The 19,134-nt window shown below is 45.2% G+C and overlaps 1 protein-coding gene across 1 annotated transcript in view; it reads right to left on the reverse strand.

The window, feature by feature from the left end:
- Window positions 1-19,134, reverse strand: part of LOC122551802 (protein Wnt-6-like) — a 106,046-nt gene that overhangs the window by 12,156 nt on the left and 74,756 nt on the right. Inside the window, exon 3 of the mRNA XM_043694272.2 lies at window positions 14,553-14,854. Within this exon, the coding sequence (XP_043550207.1) occupies window positions 14,553-14,854 (302 nt within the window). The remainder of the gene's footprint in view (window positions 1-14,552; window positions 14,855-19,134) is intronic.

Raw genomic sequence — 19,134 nt, forward strand, 5'->3', positions numbered from 1 at the left:
ACGCACAAAGCCATGCTGACTATTCCTAATCAGTCTTGCCTTTCCAAATACATGTAAATCCTGTCCCTCAGAATCTCCTTCAACAACTTACCCACCACTGATGTAAGGCTCACCAGTCTATAGTTCCATGGTTTTTCCTTACCACCTTTCTTAAATAATGACAGCACGTTAGCCAACCTCCAGTCTTCCGACACCTCATCAGTAATTATCGATGATGCATATATCTCAGCAAGGGACCCAGCAATCACTTCCCTAGTTTCCCACAAAGTTCTGAGGTACACCTGATCAAGTCCTGGGGACTGATCTACCTTAATAGGATGTCCAGCCCCTCCACCTCTATATAATATTGACATTTTTCAAGATATCACTATTTCCCAAAGCTCTCTGGCTTCTACAGTAAATACTGACACAAAATACACATTTAGTATCGTCCCCATCTCATGCGTTTCCACACGTAGGCTGCCTTGCTGATCTTTGGTGGGCCCTATTCTCACCCTAGTTACTCTCTTGCCCTTAACGTATTTATAAATTCGCTTTGGATTCTCCTTAACTTTATTTGTCAAAGCGACCTCATGTCCCCTTTTTGCCCTCCTGATTTTCCTCTTAAGTATACTTCTACTGCCCTTACACTTGGTAGGGATTCACTCGATCCCAGCTATCTATACCTGTTAAGTGCCACCTGACCTGATATCTCTCGCTATTGGCTTGGTGTCAGATTTTACATGGTGACACGGTGATGAGCCCCAAGGCGTGTTGCTATGTCAAAGGTGCTGTGTAAATACGATTTGTTGTTGCATGTACTGTAGGTAACTGCCCAGCCTGTATGAAGGAGAAACTATAGGTAGGACCTTTCATGACCTTGAAAGATCCCAACAGGATTCTTGTGTCATCAGAGCGCAAGGAGGGGAGAGGGGGAGGGAAGAAAGTACAGTCAAAATTAAAGTTTCCAAAAATCAAAAGGAATGCTTTAAGCAAGTTCAGTTGAACTATTACAGACAATCAAGAACTAGTAATCATTTTAAATGAATCCTTCACTTCTGTCTTCATAAATTAGGATTGCTGGCAATTTCTAAATCAAATTATCTATGGAATCTAAAGTGAATGAGTGTGCGGTAAAGTGTGTAATGAAGAGAATTCAGTGCCTAGAGGCATCTTGAAACAGTCTAAAAGCACTTTAAAATCATGGAGAAAATGAGAGAGGGACTGAATGAAGCTCTGGTGAATGTTCCTAAGAGAGCACTAGGTTTAGGAGTAGGCAATATTGGAGCCAGATTAACACAAAGACAACTAAGGATGGGCAGTACATTTTGGCTCAGCCAGTGACTCCACGTCCCTTGAGTGAATTTAAAGATAATTACATTAAAAAAAGTCTCATTTAACACCCGCCAACCCAACCCACATTTCCCCCCCCTTCTCAAACTATTAAAAACAGCAACATTTTTATTCAGCTTTGTGCTCATGGGATGTGGGTGTTGCTGCCTTAGTCACCCTTGAGAAAGCGTTGGTGAGTGCCTTCTTGAACCGTTGCAGTCATTGGAGTGTAGGTAAACCCACAACGCTGTCAGGGAAGCGATTCCAGGATTGTGGAACAGACACTGAAGGGCTGGCGATATATTTCCGAGTCAGGACGGTGTGCGACTCGGAGGGGTGGGAGCAGCAGGTGACATTCCAATGCAAGTGCCGTCCTTCCGAGTGCCAGAGCTCGTGGGTTTGAAAGTTGCAGCCACAAAACTTTTACACACTTTATGAATGACCTTATTTTTAAAAAAGAAAGTGAACCTGCATTTACATGGCATCCTTTGCAACCACAAGATGTTCTAAAGCACTCAGGATTCAATTAACTACTGCTCAAATGTAGTCAATGTTATAATAAGTAAACATTACAAATTTTATCACAGTGTTTTGGCTTTAAATAGAACAGTTCCAGCAATAGTATTCTACTTTAGGGGATATCCCAAATTTTCTCTAGCACAGGCCCTTTCCACATGAGCAACAATTTACCCTTGAATCCTACTATTCAGACATGCAGCTTGGCATCACGATTTCTATTCTAGTTTGTTTAACAGCCATAATACAGAGGGGTCATGCTTGACAGCACGTCACCCCAGGAGCTGGACTCTATCAGTGCAAATCTAATGAACCTAGAGACCACCAGAAGCTAGGAGCCTGCATAAAGCAATGGGTCACGCCTCACAAATCCACCGGAATCCTCTGTTTGATTAAATTCCGCATCAAAGTGAGATGAAAAGGAGCTGAGAATTGAAGGCGAGATAATTCAGTGGAAAGAAAATGCATCCAGCAGCAGAATGGAGGTGGGGGAGCTGAGAATAAGGGTTTGAATGAGATGTTAGGAAAACTCTGGGATTTTATGGCAGGGACAGGGGGATGTGTAACTGTGCCAATGAATGTTCAGGGCACTCACAGGCCCTTCCATCCACACAGGTGAGGGGTTCAGCCAGAAATCCATGGGGTTAACTCTCAAATCTGGAACCTTTTCCTTTTTTTACAGATAATTATGTTGAAAGAAAACATTTGTACCTATCATCTTATCCATCAACCCATCCACTTAATTAGCTACCCATCCATCTACTTATCCTTTTATCCATCCAACTATCTCCACATCAACCTATCCATCTATTTACACATGTCTAGCTATTGGTTAGGTTTTCCATGTCTATTCACTTATCATGAGATGTCTGTGGTTAAGACAAGAATACAGGTAGGGGTAGGTAGATAATAGAGAGATAGACAGATAGAGAGAGAGAGAGATTGGAGAAACTGGGCCTGCAGAATTTCAAAGAATGAAAGGTGATCTCATTGGAATCTACAAAGTACTTGAAAGGGACAGTCAGAGTAGATGCAGGTTGGATGCCTCTTCTGTTGGGGGGTGTCTATAAAGAAGAGATTTTAAAATAAGGGGGGGGATCACTGGTGATGAGGAGGAATTTCTTCTCACACAGAATGGAGAATGTTTGCAATTGTCTACCTCAGAGAGCTCGCAATCATTGAGAAAGCTTAAGGTAGAGATTGTCACATTGCTAAATCCCAATGACATAATGGGATTGTATTGGAAAGGGTGCTGATCATGGCTTGATCCACCCCTCGCCCCCATGATCGCACTGAATATTGGAGTAAGCTCAATGGGCTGAAAGGTCTCTCATTGCTCCAATGTTCCTATAGGTTGTTAAATTGAGATAAACCTAAAAAAGAAAGACTTGCTTCACCTCTCAAGAGATGCCAAAGGGCTTTCCTGTCAATAAAGTATCTTTTCGAAGTATTGTCGAGATTGTGATACGGTAGTCCAATTTGTGCACAGCAAGATCCCAGAGACTGCAGTGCGATGATTACCAGATAGTCTATGTTTTAGCAATGTCAGTCAGATAACTGGAGACACTGAACAAAATAAAGGAACTGTGGTTGCTAGAAACCTGGTACAAAATCAGAAATTGCTGGGAAAACTCAGCAGGTCTGACAGCATCTGTGGAGAGAAAGCAGATTTCACGTTTCAGGTCCAGTTACTCTTCTTCAGAACTGATGGAAAAAGAACATAGAACATAGAACAAAACAGTGCACTATACGCCCTTTGGCTCTCAATGTTGCGCCGACATGTGGAACCAATCTGAAATCCATCTACCCTACACTATTCCATTTTCATCCATATGTTTATCCAATGACCATTTAAATGCCCTTAAAGTTGGTGAGTCTACTACTGTTGCAGGCAGTACGTTCCATGCCTCTACTACTCTCTGAGTAAAGAAACTACCTCTGACACCTGTCTGTATCGATCATCCCTCAATTTAAAGCTATGTCTCCTCGTGCTAGCCATCACTATCTGAGGAAAAAGGCTCTCACTGTCCACACTGTCGAAACCTCTGATTTTCTCATACGTCTCTATTAAGTCACCTCTCATCCTTCTTCTCTCTAATGATTGGTATATTTGCTGGAGTTTGGCATATATGCTGAAGAGGCGTGGAGGGATAGAGGGGGAGGAGTAAACAATGGGTGGAAATGGGTTACTAGAGTCATTGCCCAACATTTCCTTGCAATGGCGCCAATGGATCTTTTCTGTCCACCTGAGAGACCGGCCCTGAAAGACAGACCCTCTGACAGTGCTGTGCTCCCTCAGTAATAGCAGTCGCCTCCTGGGCTTTGTTCCCAAATCTCTGGAACAGAATCCTGAACCCACAAGCTCCTAACTAAGAGGTGAGAGTGTTTCCATTGAGCCAAAATGGGTTCAGTTACTGAGAGGTTACACAGGCGGCCAGGAACAGTGTGTGCCGAGATTTCAGGGATCAGAGGAAGAGTCATACCAAACCCGAAACATGAACTCTGTTTCTCTATCCCCAGATGCTGTCAGACCTGCTGAGTTTTTGCCAGCAATTTCTGTTTTTGTTCATAAAATTAACAAATCTAGAATGAGATCAGCGTTTAGAGAATTTGTAACAGAAGTAAGGACAGATTAAGGACAGGATTGATGGGTATACAAGTTGACAGAAATGATCAAACTATGTATGGGACATGATGGGGCTGCGGTAATGTCATTTGAGGAATGTGGTTGGTCAGCATTGAATAATGTAGGTTTGATGTTAATGTTAGATTAATATCTTGGGTTTACCTTCAGGGCTTGAGGAATAAGTTCATATCACCGTAGTTTTAGTTGTCTTGGAAGGTTTAGCTCCTGCAAAGTCTCTGTCCCTTCAGGCGATTAAATAATGAGTGGATTCTGTAACTGTGCAGGATCTATCAGAGCAAAAGGGCCAGTACAACAAGCTGTCTCATCTGCATTTGGAGCCTGCTCCTGTGTTGCTAAAACTGAAGTCTATCCTGTGTTTGTTACAGAGCTGCATTAACGACCCCCCTTTGCTCCCTCCACTGCCTGGACAAAGTGGATGCTCCATCAGATCATCCTACAAATCAACCTCAACATGTCTTCTGCCCTGAGTGAGGAATGAAAGGATTCAATAGGGTAGGGGTACAGGATGTTTCCATCGCTGGCTGAGACCAGAACGGGAGACCATCAGGTAACAAATTCAGAAGAAAGATTTTTTTTCTTTATCCACAGAGTGAGGGGAACGTGGACCTCGCAGGGAGCAGTTGAGACAAATAGCATGATATATTTAATAGGAAGTTCGCTAAACACATGATAGTGAAAGGAAAACTTGCAGGTAGTTAGGAAGGCAAATGCACTGTTGACATTTATTTTGAGAAGACTTGAACATAAAAGCAGAGATGTACTTCTGATGTTCTATATGGCTCTGGTCAGGCCACATTTGGAGTATTGTGCACTGTTTTGGGCCCCACATTTCAGGAAGGATGTGCTGGCCTTGGAACATGTTCAGAGGAGGTTCACGAGAATGGCCCCAGGAATGATAAGCTTAACATGTGAGGATCATTTGTTGACTCTGGGTCTTTACTGGATGGAGTTTGCAAGGATGAGGTGGATTCTAATTGAAACTCACAAAATATGGAAGGGCCTGGACAGAGTGGATGGTGGGAAGATGTTTCCACTGGTAGGAGAGACTAGGATCCAAGGGCACAGCCTTAGCGTAAAGGGAAGACCTTTTAGAACGGCGATAAGGAGAAACGTCTTCAGCTAGAGAGTGGTGAATTTGTGGAATTCACTTCTACAGAAGACTGTGGAGGCCAGGTCATTGCGCATATTTAAGACAGAAAAAGATAGATTTTTGAGTATCAAGGGGATCAAGGGTTACGGGGAGAAAGCGGGCGAATGGGGTTGAGAAACGTATCAGCCATGATTGAATGGTGGAGCAGACTGGACGGGCTGAATGGCCTAATTTCTGCTCCTATGTCTTATGGGCTTATAGTCTAACTATGGTGAGATAAATCGGGGTGGGAGGAAGTCTGTGTGCTGCATCAATACAACATGAACTAGCTGGGCAGACTGGCCTCTTTCTCTGCTATAAATAATTTGAAAGACTTTGTGATCGGTTCCACAACACCATGAGGGTGAAGTGTTCAGATGTCCCCCAACAATGAGCCTGCCCAACATGTAATTAATATAATCAGGACAGGACTTACACACTTAATGGTAAGATCCTAGGGAACAAGGAGACCTTGGAGTGCAGATTCATAGCTCCTTGAAAGTGCAGTCCCAGGTAGATAGTGTAGTGAAGAAGGTGTTTGGTATGCTTGGCTTTATTGGTCAGTGCATTGAGTATAAGAATTGGGATGTCATGTTGCAGCTATACAGGACATGGGTTAGGCCAATTTTGGAATAATGCATGCAATCCTGGTCTCCCTGCAATAGGAAGGATGTTGTGAAATGTGAAATGATTCAGAAAAGATTTACAAGGATGTTGCCAGGGTTGGAGGATTTGAGCTATAAGAAGAGGCTGAATAGACTGGGGCCATTTCCCCTGGAGCATTGTAAGTTGAGGGGTGACTTTATAGAGCTTTATAAGGTCGTGAAGAGCATAGATAGGGTAAATAGCCAAAATCTTTTCCTCCGGGTGGGGAGTCCAAAATTAGAGGGCATGGGTTTAGGGTGAGGGGAAAGTTTTAAAAGGGACCTAAGAGGCAACTTTTTCACGCAGAGGGCGGTGCATGTATGAGCTGCTAGGGGAAATGGTGGAGGCTGGTACAATTACAACATGTCGACATGGACAAGTTAGACTGAAGGGTCTGTTTCCGTGCTGTACATCTCTATGGCTCAATGACTCTAAATGGGACTAGGTTTATTCAGAATATCTGGTCAGCATGGATGAGTTGGACTGAATGGTCAGTTTCCATGCTGTACAGCTCTATGATGCGATAAAGAAGGTCTTTTGCATTATAATCACGGAGCACAAAATGAGTCCGTTCGGCACATCATATCTATGTCAAGTCGAGCCTAGCTGTCTACCCCTTTATATCACAGGACAATACAGTTGCTAAAACGCAACAGTGAACATCATAAACACTTTACAAAGAAAACATTTATTTCATTCATTCATTCATTGTCCATCCCTAATTGCCCAGATGACAATTAAGAGTCAAGCATATTGCTGTGGGTCTGGAATCACATGTAGGCCAGACCAGGTAGGTTTCCCTCCCTAAAGGATACTAGTGAATCAGATGGGTTTTTCCCCAACAATTGACAATGTCATCATTAAGACTCTTAAATCCAGACTTTGGTCGTGGAATTCAAATTCCTGCATCTCGGGATTAACAGTCAAGCAATAGTACCACTAGGCCAGTGCCTCCGCTGCATTATTCATGATTTACCTATTTTCATTGAGTGCTTTCTTGGCTTTTGTTACATCAATTTGGGGCGGCACGGTGGCACAGTGGTTAGCACTGCTGCCTCACAGCGCCAGAGACCCAGGTTCAATTCCCGCCTCAGGCGACAGACTGTGTGGAGTTTGCACATTCTCCCCGTGTCTGTGTGGGTTTCCTCCGGGTGCTCCGGTTTCCTCCCACAGTCCAAAGATGTGCAGGTCAGGTGAATTGGCCATGCTAAATTGCCCGTAGTGTTAGGTAAGGGATAGATGTAGGGGTATGGGTGGGTTGTGCTTCGGCGGGGCGGTGTGGACTTGTTGGGCCGAAGGGCCTGTTTCCACACTGTAAGTAATCTAATCTAATCTAATCTAATTGGTCTCAGGTGGCTGCTAGTTATGGTAACTATGATTGGTAAAGGTGACTTGACTGTGTTCTGAACCATTAGCAAGTAATAGAGGGGCCCTGTGTTCAGTGCTCCTCTGGCATATGTTGATGGGGGAAATGCATGAGAGAATCTCAGGAAAAAGACTGGCTTCCGTCCTTGGCTATTCAGCTTTCTGTGATTCAGTTCATTGCTGATTTATCTGTACCATCGTTGAATTGACAGTCCTGAGTTGGAGTACGACACAGGGTTGTAAGAACAAGAATGGGTTAATCAAAATCTCTTGGGCCTGTTTTGCCACTGAATAAGATTATGGGTGATCTTCGATCTAAGTTAAAACGTGTGATGCTGGGAAAGGTCAGGCAGCATCCGAGGAGCAGGAGGGTTGACATTTCAAGCATAAACTCTGAATTCCTGATGAAGGGCTTATGCTCAAAATGTCGACTCTCCTGCTCCTCGAATGCTGCCTACCTGCTGTGCTTTTCCAGCACCACACTCTCGCCTCTGATCTCCAGCATCTGCAGTCCTCACTTTCTCCTGACCTTCAATCTAACCCAATTGACCAGGCTTTCGCCCTGTCGCTTAATGAGGATCCATGTAATGTCACTGGGTTAGTACTGATTGAGGATGATCAGCCATGATCATAATGAATGGTGGTGCAGGTTCGTAGGGCAGAATGGCCTACTCCTGCACCTATTGTCTATTGTCTATTGTCTATTGGTAATCCACTCGAATGTCTGGGGCATGGGTTTGAAACCTGCTATGGCAGTTGGTAAAATTTGAGTTCAATTTATTTTAAAAGATCTGGAATTAAATGCTAGGATGACTACGTTATTGCTGTCAATTGTTGTTAAAATCATTTGTTTTACTAATTTTATTTCTAGGGAAGGAAATCTGTGAACCTTAGTTGGTCTGAGGATTGATAGATGGAGATTAATTTGGATAAATGTGAGATATTGCATTTTGTTAAAACAAACAGGGGCAGGACTGATACAGTTAATGACAGGGCCCTGAGTAGTTTTGCAGAACAAGAGACTTAGAGGTTCAGGTACATAATTCTTTGAAATTTACATCACAGGGGTGCAGTGTTGTTAAGAGGCGTTTAGCACACTTGTCTTCATTGCTCACACCTTTGAGTATTGGAGTTGGGACATTATGTTGAGGTTGTACAGGACATTGGCAAGGCCTCTTTTGGAATATTGTGTACAGTTCTGGTCACCCTGCTATAGGGAGGATATTATTAAATTGGAGAGTGGTTAGTGTGTGGAATGAACTACTAGAGGAAGTGGTGGATGAAGGTAAAATTACAACATTTAAAAGACATTTGGATAAGTTCATGAATCAGAAAGGTTTGGAGGCTTGTGGACTAAACACAGGCAGGCGGGACAAGGTTAGTTTGGGAACATGATTGGCATGGACTAGTTGTACTGAAGGGTCTGTTTCCATGCTGTATGCCTCTGAGTCTATGACTGTATGGTCTGACTAATGGTGACTCCAGACCCACAGCAATGTGGTTGACTCTGAACTGCCCTCTGGGCAATTAAGGATGGGCAATGAATGCTGGCCTAGCTAGTGGCATCCATATGTTGTGACCATTTAAAAAAAAATTATGATTATTAAGCATCTGTCCAAGTCTTATTTTTAATTAATTCTTGGGATGAGTTAAACTCAGTTTATTGTTAACCCCCTGAGCTGGCTGCAACCATTATTTGAGGAAGAGGTTTCCAAGCTTCCACTAAAATAAAACAAAGAACTGCAGATTCTAAAACAAAAACAGAAATTGCTGGAGAAACTCAGCAGACCTGTGGAGAGAGAAAGCAGAGGGATTCTTCATCAGAACCCTGGAATACATAAGACCATAAAAACAGAGGAGCAGAAGTCAGACGATTCAGCCCATCCAGTCTGCTTCGCCATTCAATCATGACTGATAAGTTTCTCAACCCCATTCTCCTGCTTTCTCCCTATAGCCCTTGATCCCCTTGATACTCAAGAACCTATCTATCTCTGTCATAAATATGCTCAATAAACTGGCCTCCACAGCCTTCTGTGGCAATGAATTCCATAGATTCTCTGGCTGAAGAAGTTTCTCCTTACCTCCGTTCTAAAAGGTTTTCCTTTACTCTCAGGCTGGGCCCTCGGGTCCTAGTCTCTCCTACCAATGGAAACATCTTCTCAACATCCACTCTGTCCAGGCCATTCAGTATTCTGTATGCTTCAATTAGATTCCCCCCTCATCCTTCTAAACCCCATTGAGTATAGACTCAGAGTCCTCAAACATTCCTCACATGTTAAGCTTTTCATTCCTGGGACCATTCTCGTGAACTTCCTCTGAACATGCTCCAGAACCAATACATCCTTCCTGAGATATGGGGCCCAAAACTACTTATAACACTCCAAATGTGGGAGTCAGGGACGAGATACTAAATTCACATCTTCTTCCTGTGTGGTGTGGTACATCAACATTCTGATGAAGAACCACTGGGCCCGAAACATTAACTCTGCTTCCTTCCGACAGATGCTGCCAGACTTGCTGAGTTTCACTAGCAATTTCTGATTTTGTTTCAGAACTCTACTACTATTGGTGTGTAGATAAATTACCAATTTCACTTTTGAAATGCCTGCCTCCGACTTTTACACTATGTCCCTGGTCCTTAATCCCCCAACAATCGACCCTATCTACTCCTCCCAATATCTTGAAAGGTATGATCAAATAGTTTAGATTAGATTAGATTACTAGTCCCCCAATCTTTTAAATTCCAGGGAATATGTGTAATTTCTTTGCTTAATTTAACCCTTTGATTCCAGGTATTGTTCCAGCCATTTTATGCAGCACCCCTTCCAAGTCAATGCATCCTTCCCAAAGTTGTGATGCACTCCCAGGTGATATCTAACCTGGACTTGTGTGTCTGTAACTGGACCCAGGAATGAGATACTGAATCCACATCTTACTGCTTTATGGTGTTGTACACATTTAAAGGTTAACCGTATCATACGATCATACAGCACAGCTGAGGCCCTTTGGCCCATCCTGCCTATCTACATTAATCTCACTTTCCTGCATTTGTTCCACAGCCTTGAATGATGTGACATCTTAAGAGTGGTAATGTCACTGGGCTAGTAATCCAGAGACCAAGGTGAATAACGTAGAAATATAGAAGCAGGAGTAGGCCATTCGATCCTTTGAGCTTGTTCCATCATTCAATATGATTATGGCTGATCATCAAACTTATTACCCTAATTCCACTGTCCCCCAGATCCCATGATCCCTTCAGCTACAAGAGCTATATCCATCTTAAAGGCATATAATAGAGGGGCTGGTCTAATGGTGTTATCACTGGCCTATTAATCCAGAGCCCGAGGTAATGCTCTGGGGACTCAGGTTCAAATCCTGTATTGGTAGATGGTGGAATTTGAATTCAATAAAAATCTAATGTTGAAAGTCTAACGATGACCATGAATTGATTGGAGTCATAGAGATGTATAACATGGAAACAGACCCTTTGGTTCAACAGTCCATGCTGACCAGATAGTCTGAATTAATCTCTTCCCATTTGCTGGCATTTGGACCATATCCCTCTAAACTCTTCTTATCCATATAGCCATCCACATGCCTCTTAAATGTTGCAATTGTACCAACCTCCACCACTTCCTCTGGCAGCTCATTCCATACACACATCACCATTTGTGTGAAAGAAATCACCTCTTAGGTCCCCTCATTCCCCCCTCACCCTAAACCTATGCCCTCTAGTTCTGGACTCCCCACCCCAGGGAAAAGAGCTTTTCTATTAATCCTATCTATGTCCCTCATGATTTTATAAACTTCTATAAGGTCACCTTGTTGGGGGAAAACGGCCTGGTTCACTATTGGCCTTTAGGGAAGGAAACTGCCATCCTTACCTGGTCTGGCCCACATGTGACTCCAAAGCCTCAGCAATGTGGTTGACTCCGAACAGCCCTCTGACCAATAAGGGCTGAAGGGTCTGTACTATGCTGTAACATTCTAAATGCTGGCCTAGCCAGTGATGCCCTCATCCCCTGAATAAAAAAAATGTTTTGTTCTCAATCGCTTTCTGTGGTAGTGAATTCCAGAGGCTCACCACTCTCTAGGTGAAGACATTTCATCTCAGTCCTAAAAGATTTACCCTTATTCTTAAACTGTGGCCCCTCGTTCTGAACGCCCCCACTATCAGGAACATCTTTTCTCCAACTAACCTGCCTAGACCTATGAGGTTTTTTATAGGTTTCTATGAAATCTTCCTTAATTCTTCTAAATTCCAGTGAATGTATCCTGACTTGACTCAATCTCTCTTCTTATGTCAGTCCTTCCATCCCAGGAATTAACTGGTAAACCTTCACTGTACTTCCTTTATTACAAGAACATCCTTCCTCAGATAAGGAGACCGAAACTGCACACAATATCCCAGGTGTGGTCTCATCAAGGCCCTGTATAATTACAGGGCCTTGATAAGTAGGCCGCCTACTTGCGGAGCGTTTCAGAGAACACCTCTGGGACACCCGGACCAACCAACCCAACTACCCTGTGGCTCAACACTTCAACTCCCTCTCCCACTCCACCAAGGATATGCAGGTCTTTGGACTCCTCCATCGCCAGACCACAACAACACAACGGTTGGAGGAAGAGCGCCTCATCTTCCGCCTAGGAACCCTCCAACCACAAGGGATGAACTCGGATTTCACCAGTTTCCTCATTTCCCCTCCCCCCACCTTGTCTCAGTCAAAGCCATCGAACTCAGCACCGCCTTCCTAACCTGCAATCTTCTTCCTGACCTCTCCGCCCCCACCCCAGTCTGACCTATCACCCTCACCTTGACCTCTTTCCACCTATTGCATTTCCGATGCCCCTCCCCCAAGTCCCTCCTCCCTACCTTTTATCTTAGCCTGCTGGACAAACTTTCCTCATTCCTGAAGAAGGGCTTATGCCCGAAACGTCGATTCTCCTGTTCCCTGGATGCTGCCTGACCTGCTGCGCTTTTCCAGCGACACATTTTCAGCTCTGATCTCCAGCATCTGCAGCCCTCACTTTCTCCTGTATAATTACAACAAGACATCCTTGTTCCTGTACTCGAATCCTCTCACTATGAAAGTCAATATACAGTTTTCCTTCCTTAATGTCTGCTACACCTGCACACTTATTTTCTGCGACTGGTGCATGAGGGTACCCAGATCTCGTTTAACATTCTCCTCTCTCAATTTATAGCCATTCAAATAATGTGACCTAGAGACATGAGTTCTCATCCTAGCAGAGCAGCATGGCAGCACGGTGGCTCAGTGGTTAGTACTGCTGCCTTACAGTGCCAGGGACCTGGGTTCGATTCCCGCTTTGGGCAACTGTCTGCATGGAGCTTGCACGTTTTTCCTGTGCCTTCCTGGGTTCCCTCTGGTTTTCTCCCTCAGTCCAAAGATGTGTAGGCTAGGTGGATTGGACATGCCCAATTGTCTGTGATATGCAGGTTAGGTGGGTTAGCCATGGGAAATGCAGGGTTAGAGGGTAAGGTGGGGGTGGGTGGTGAGGGTCAGCGTGGACTAGAATGGCCTGCTTCTACACTGTAGGGATTCTATGAATAACATCTGAAAGTTACTCTCAGTAACAGTGATTACAAAATTACCATCAGTTGCCATTGAAACCCCTCTGGCTCCCTTACGTTGTTCAGTGAAGGAAATCTGGCCTACTACTGCTTGGGCAACCTCAAGGCTGGGCATGCATTTCCTCCACCTCTGAACGTGTGTTGTGGTTAAGTCATCCACACCCCACTTGGGGTTTTGCACATCACTTTCTGCTGTTTATGCTTGGCTACCACCTGTAGCCTGTCACACAAAGACATGAGCAAGGAAGAACAGGAGGCCACTCGGCCCATTGGGCCTACTCCACCATCCAGTAAAGATCATGACTGATCTGACTTCAAACTCAACTCGACATTCCTGCATATCCCCCGATGTCCTTCCATCACCCTCGCTCATCAAGAATCTATCAGAGGTGGTTGGTGCCTTCACGCATGTGACCTACGTGTGACACCAGCCCCACAGCAATATGACTGACTCTCAGCTGCCCTCTGAAATGCCACTCAGGTCGAGGACAATTAGGAATGGCCACCAAATGCCTATGATGCCATCCACCCTTGTCCTTGAAGCTCATTTCCTCACAAGATGGCGGAAACAAACCCTTTGAGAATGTTTAAGAGAGAAGTGGATGGATCTTTGGTTAGCAAGAGGGTGACAGAGTCATAGAATCATATAGCCCTTCGGCCCATTTCATACATGTCAACTATGCTCCTAAACTGAGCTAGTCCCACTTGCCTGCACTTGGCCCATATCCCTCTAAATCTTTCCTATCCGTACACCTGTCTAAATGTCTTTTAGATGTTGTAATTGCACCAGCCTCCACCACTTTCTCTGGCAGCTCTTTCCACACATGCACCATCCTCGGTGTGAAACCATTGCTCCTTAGGTCCCTTTTATACCTTTCCCCTCTCACCCCAACTGCACCCTCTAGTTCTGGACTCCCCAACCCTGGGAAAAGACCTTGTCTATTTATGCTATCCATGTCCCTCATGACTTTATAAATGTCTATAAGGTTACCCCTCAGCCTCTAACGCTCCAGGGAAAACAGCCCCAGCCTCTTTATAATGGAAGGTCCAGAAGAAGGGTTACATGTGAAACATTGACTTCTCCATTTCCTGATGCTGCCTGGCTTGCTGAGTTCCTCTATCCTCCCGCCTGTCTACTTCTTTATGTTGGAGATTTACAGGAATATGGAGTTGAGGTTACAATCAGGTCAGCCATGGTCTGATTGAGCTGGCTCACAGGGCTGAATGGCCTACTCCTGCTCCTAATAGAGGCGTCTCACTCCACTTTACAAAGACCAGTGTTGCGCCCCATGTGCTTAGCAACGCCAGCCAGCCTGTCCGAAAAGAGAGCGGCAAGAATGACTCACCAGCCTTCCAGCCTCGTTGTTGTGCAGGTCCACCAGCGTCCTTATGTCGCTCTTGCCCTTCTTCCGCCTGGCATCCATGAACTGCTTGGACTTCTCGTAGCCGAAGTCCACGTCGTCACCGCAGCCTCCCCACTCCCAGGCAGTGCCCTCCATCCTGGTGCCCGCGCCCGTCAGCGGAGGAGAGTGGTTGCGGGACCTGTCACAGCCGCACTGTAGCAGCTCGCCCATGCTACAGGCCTGGGTCACGGTGTGTGTCACACCCGCCGAGGTGATGGCGTAGACAAAGGCCGTCTCCCGGATGTCTGCGTGTGCGGAGGGATGGTGGCAGTGGGGAAGGTGGGAGATGGCAAAGATGGTGCAGGGTTACTGAATGATACAACAACTTTCATTGGAATACCCACCACCCCACCACCCCCACCCATCCTAATAGAATCAATTGGGGTGGCATAGTTGCTCAGTGGTTAGCACTGCTGCCTCACAGTGCCAGGGATGCAGGTTCAATTCTAGCCTCGAGCAACTGTCTGTGTGGAGTTTGCATATTCTCCCCGTGTCTGCCTGGGTTTCCTCCGGGTGCTCCAGTTTCCTCCCACAAAAACGTGCAGGGCAGGTGAATTGGCCATGCTAGATTGCCCATTGTGTTAGGTGCATTAGTGAGAGGGTGGGTCTGGGTGGGTTACTTTTCGGAGGGTCAGTGAGGAATTGTTGGGCCAAATGGCCTGATTCCACACTGTCGGGAATCTAATCCCACTGTACTTCCCACTGTGGTCACATAGAACAATCAGGGATCAAAGGATCTGAATCAGAAATTGCTGGTGCACTCAGCAGGCCTGGCAGCATTTGTGGAGAGAGAAAGCAGAGTCAATGTTTCGGGCCCAGTCACCCTTAATCAGAACTCCGGTGTTGGCAGGTCTTTTGTGTTTTGGTGCAGGGATCAATGTTGGGAAGTATGGGAACAGGCTATTGAATTGGATGATCAGCCATGTTAATATTGGATGGTGGATCAGGCTCGAAGGGGTGATAAAGGGCTTTTGCCCGAAATGTCGATTTTCCTGCTTCTCGGCTGCTGTCTGACCTGCTGTACTTTTCCAGCACCACTCTAATCGAGACTCTGATCTCTAAGTTTGTGCGAAGATTTGTAGCTCGGGTGCTCGTTGTTGTGGCTCTGTTCGCCGAGCTGGTCTCCAGCATCTGCAGTCCTCACTTTTGCCTTGAAGGGGTGAATGGCCTACTCCCACTCCTGTTTTCTAATCAACATCTCCAGGGATGTTATCACACACCTCTGGAACAGGTAGGACTTGAACTCTGGCTCAGAGAGAGGGACACTACCACTGCACCATTCAATCCCGTGCTCCTGTTTTCTAGGTTCCAGTGTTTAAGTTGGTTCATTACTCTACAGGCATAATTCTTACTTTGGCGTGAGTTGGCAAATAAGATACAAGAGGTCTTGGGTTCAAATTCTCTATGGGCCTTTATTTTACTGTTCAGATGGGCTATCAATTATATAGAAAGGTGCAATAGACAGATTTTTAATGAGTGAGGGAGTCATGGGTTATGGGAAAAAGACAGGAAAGTGGAGTTGAGGATTATCAGATCAGCTTCAATCTCACTTAATGATGCAGCAGATTCAATGGGTTAAATGGCCTACTCCTGCTCCTATGTCTATAACCTTATAATGAAATATTGGGACTGTTGACCCATCACTAGACAAAGGTAACCTGCTCCTGTCCCTCTATTTTTTTTTGGGTCAGCTTGCAGAGCACAAATTGATTGCTTTGTTTTCCTCCTTACAGGACAACCAGACTACAAACGTTTTTCATTGCTTGTGGGATGCTTTGCTACCATTTATTGCTTGTCCCCAATTACCCAGGAGGAGATAGTGGTGAGTTGCCTTCTTAGACACCTGCAGTCCGTTTGGTGCTCAGACATCAACAGTGCTATTATGGGAGAGAGTTCCCAGACTTTGACCCACCGACAGTGAAGGAATCTTTGAACTGAATTAGAATCCCTACAGTGTGGAAACAGGCCCTTTGGCCTAACAAGTCCACACCAACTCTCTGACGAGCAACCCAACCAGATCCATTCCCTTACCCGATTACTCTACATTTTACTGCTGACTTATGCACCTAACATACACATCCCTGAACACTACGGGCAATTTAGCATGGCCAATTCACCCAACCTGCACACCTTTGGATTGTGGTAGGAAACTGGAGCACCCAGAGGAAACCCACGCAGACACGGGGAAAATGTGCAAACTCCACACAGACAGTTGCCTGAGGCTGGAATCGAACCCGGGTCTCTGGTGCTGTGAGGCAGCAGTGCTAACCACTAATGGTGATATATTTCCAAGTGAGTGGCTTGGAGGGGAACTTACAGGGGGTGGTGTTCCCAGGTATCTGTTGCCCCATGTCCTTCTAGATGGGAGGGGTCATGGATTTGGAATGTTCTGTTTAAGGATATTTGGTGATTTTCTGCAATGTGCTTTGTAAATCGCACATGTGATGGTGGGAATGGCTGCTTGTGGATGTGGTGCCACTGAGGCAGGGGCTGCTTTATCCTGGATGGTGTCAAGCTTCTTGAGTGTTGTTGGAGCTGCACCCATCCAGGTAAATGGAGAGAATTTCATCATACTCCTGACTTGTGTCATGTAGATGGTGGATCAGTGGTGCTGGAAGAGCACAGCAATTCAGGCAGCATACGACGAGCAGCGAAATCGACGTTTCGGGCAAAAGCCCTTCATCAGGAATAAAGGGCTTTTGCCCAAAACGTCGATTTCGCTGCTCGTTGGATGCTGCCTGAATTGCTGTGCTCTTCCAGCACCACTGATCCAGAATCTGGTTTCCAGCATCTGCAGTTATTATTTTTACCTCATGTAGATGGTGGTCAGGCTTTAGGGAGCCCAGTTGCTCACAGCAGTATTCCTAGTTTCTGACCTGCTCTTGTAGCTGCAATATTGATATGGCTCATGGTCAATGCTGATAAGGGGGACAAAGGTTTCTTGCTTCATCCTTAGCTCCTCAGTAACAACACTCTGGCAGCTCCAGTCATTACAACAACAGCTTGCATTGTGCAACACCTTAACAGAATTAATCTCAAAGCATGGGAGGTTAGGATGGTGACCTGAAAGATTTGTCAAAGGGGCAGGATTTGAGGAACGTCTTCATGGTTGAGAAGACATGCAGAAATTTTGGGGAGAGAATTGTGAGTGTGGAGGCCAGGCAGCCAATAACAATGCTGTCATGGACACCAGAAATGCTCAAGGGGTCAGAACTGCAGGAATGCAGAGTTACCGCTGGATCACAGGAGGTAGGAGTGGGAAGAGGGAGGTCATGGCTTGATTGCAACACAAGCATGAAAATTTAGTTGCTTTGCGGCTGTTGGAGGTGTGATTGAAGACGCGAGCAGTTCCATTACAGAATATGCATCAGACAGTGCAGAGAAAATGTGTTTTTTTACAGTATTGATCCCACCGATGGAGCTGGAAACTATGCAGTTTACATCCCAAGGTCATGGGCTCAGGACAGATGATGATATTGTATCAATATCATTGAACCAGTAATCCAGAGGCCCACGTTAATGTTCTAGGAATATGATTTCATGTTGAAGGGATTCATATTCAATGCAATGCTAATCTCTGTCACAGTAATCCCTGAAAGTGTCCTTGATTGTTACAAAGAAATCCCATCTGATTCACTAACCTCCTACAGACAGAGAAATCTGTCATCCTCAACTGGTCTGTCCAACATGTAACTCGATGGCCTAGTGGTATTATTACAGACTATTAACTCAGAAACTCAGCTAATGTTCTGGGGACCTGGATTGAAAGCCCACAATGGCAGATGGTAGAATTTAAATTCAATGAAAAAAAGCTAGAATTGAGAGTCGAAGGATAACTATGAATCATAGAATCCCTACAGTGTGGAAACAGGTCATTTGGCCCAACAAGTCCACATCGACTGTCTGAAGAGTATCCCACTCAGACCCATTACCCTACCCTATTACTCGATATTTACCCCTGACTAATGCACCTAACCTACACATTCCTGAATACTATGGGCAATTTAGCGTGGTAAAAACAATAACTGCAGATGCTGGAAACCAGATTTTGGATCAGTGGTGCTGGAAGAGCACAGCAGTTCAGGCAGCATCCGAGGAGCTGCTCGTTGGATGCTGCCTGAATTGCTGTGCTCTTCCAGCACCCCTGATCCAGAATTTAGCATGGCCAATTCACCTAACCTGCACATGTTTGGACTGTGGGAGGCACCCGGAGGAAACCCACACAGACAGGGGTAGAATGTGCAAACTCCACACAGACAGTCGCCCGAGGCTGGAATTGAACCTGGGTCCCTGTGAGGCATCAGTACTAACCACTGAGCCAGCATGCTGTCATTGTCGATTTTCAGGAAAAACCCATCTGTTTCATTAATGCCTTTCAGGGGAGGAAATCTGTCATCCTTACCCGGGCTGGCCTACATGTGACACCAGACCCATAGCAATGTAGTAGACTCTGGGCAATTAGGGATGGGCAATGAATCCTAGCCTAGCCAGAGATGCCCACATCTCTTGAGTTATTAAAAACAAA

Source organism: Chiloscyllium plagiosum, unplaced genomic scaffold (assembly GCF_037043375.1).
Source record: "Chiloscyllium plagiosum isolate Xiang-an unplaced genomic scaffold, Cpla_swu_hap1 HiC_scaffold_7, whole genome shotgun sequence".
Taxonomy (NCBI): Eukaryota; Metazoa; Chordata; class Chondrichthyes; order Orectolobiformes; family Hemiscylliidae; genus Chiloscyllium; species Chiloscyllium plagiosum.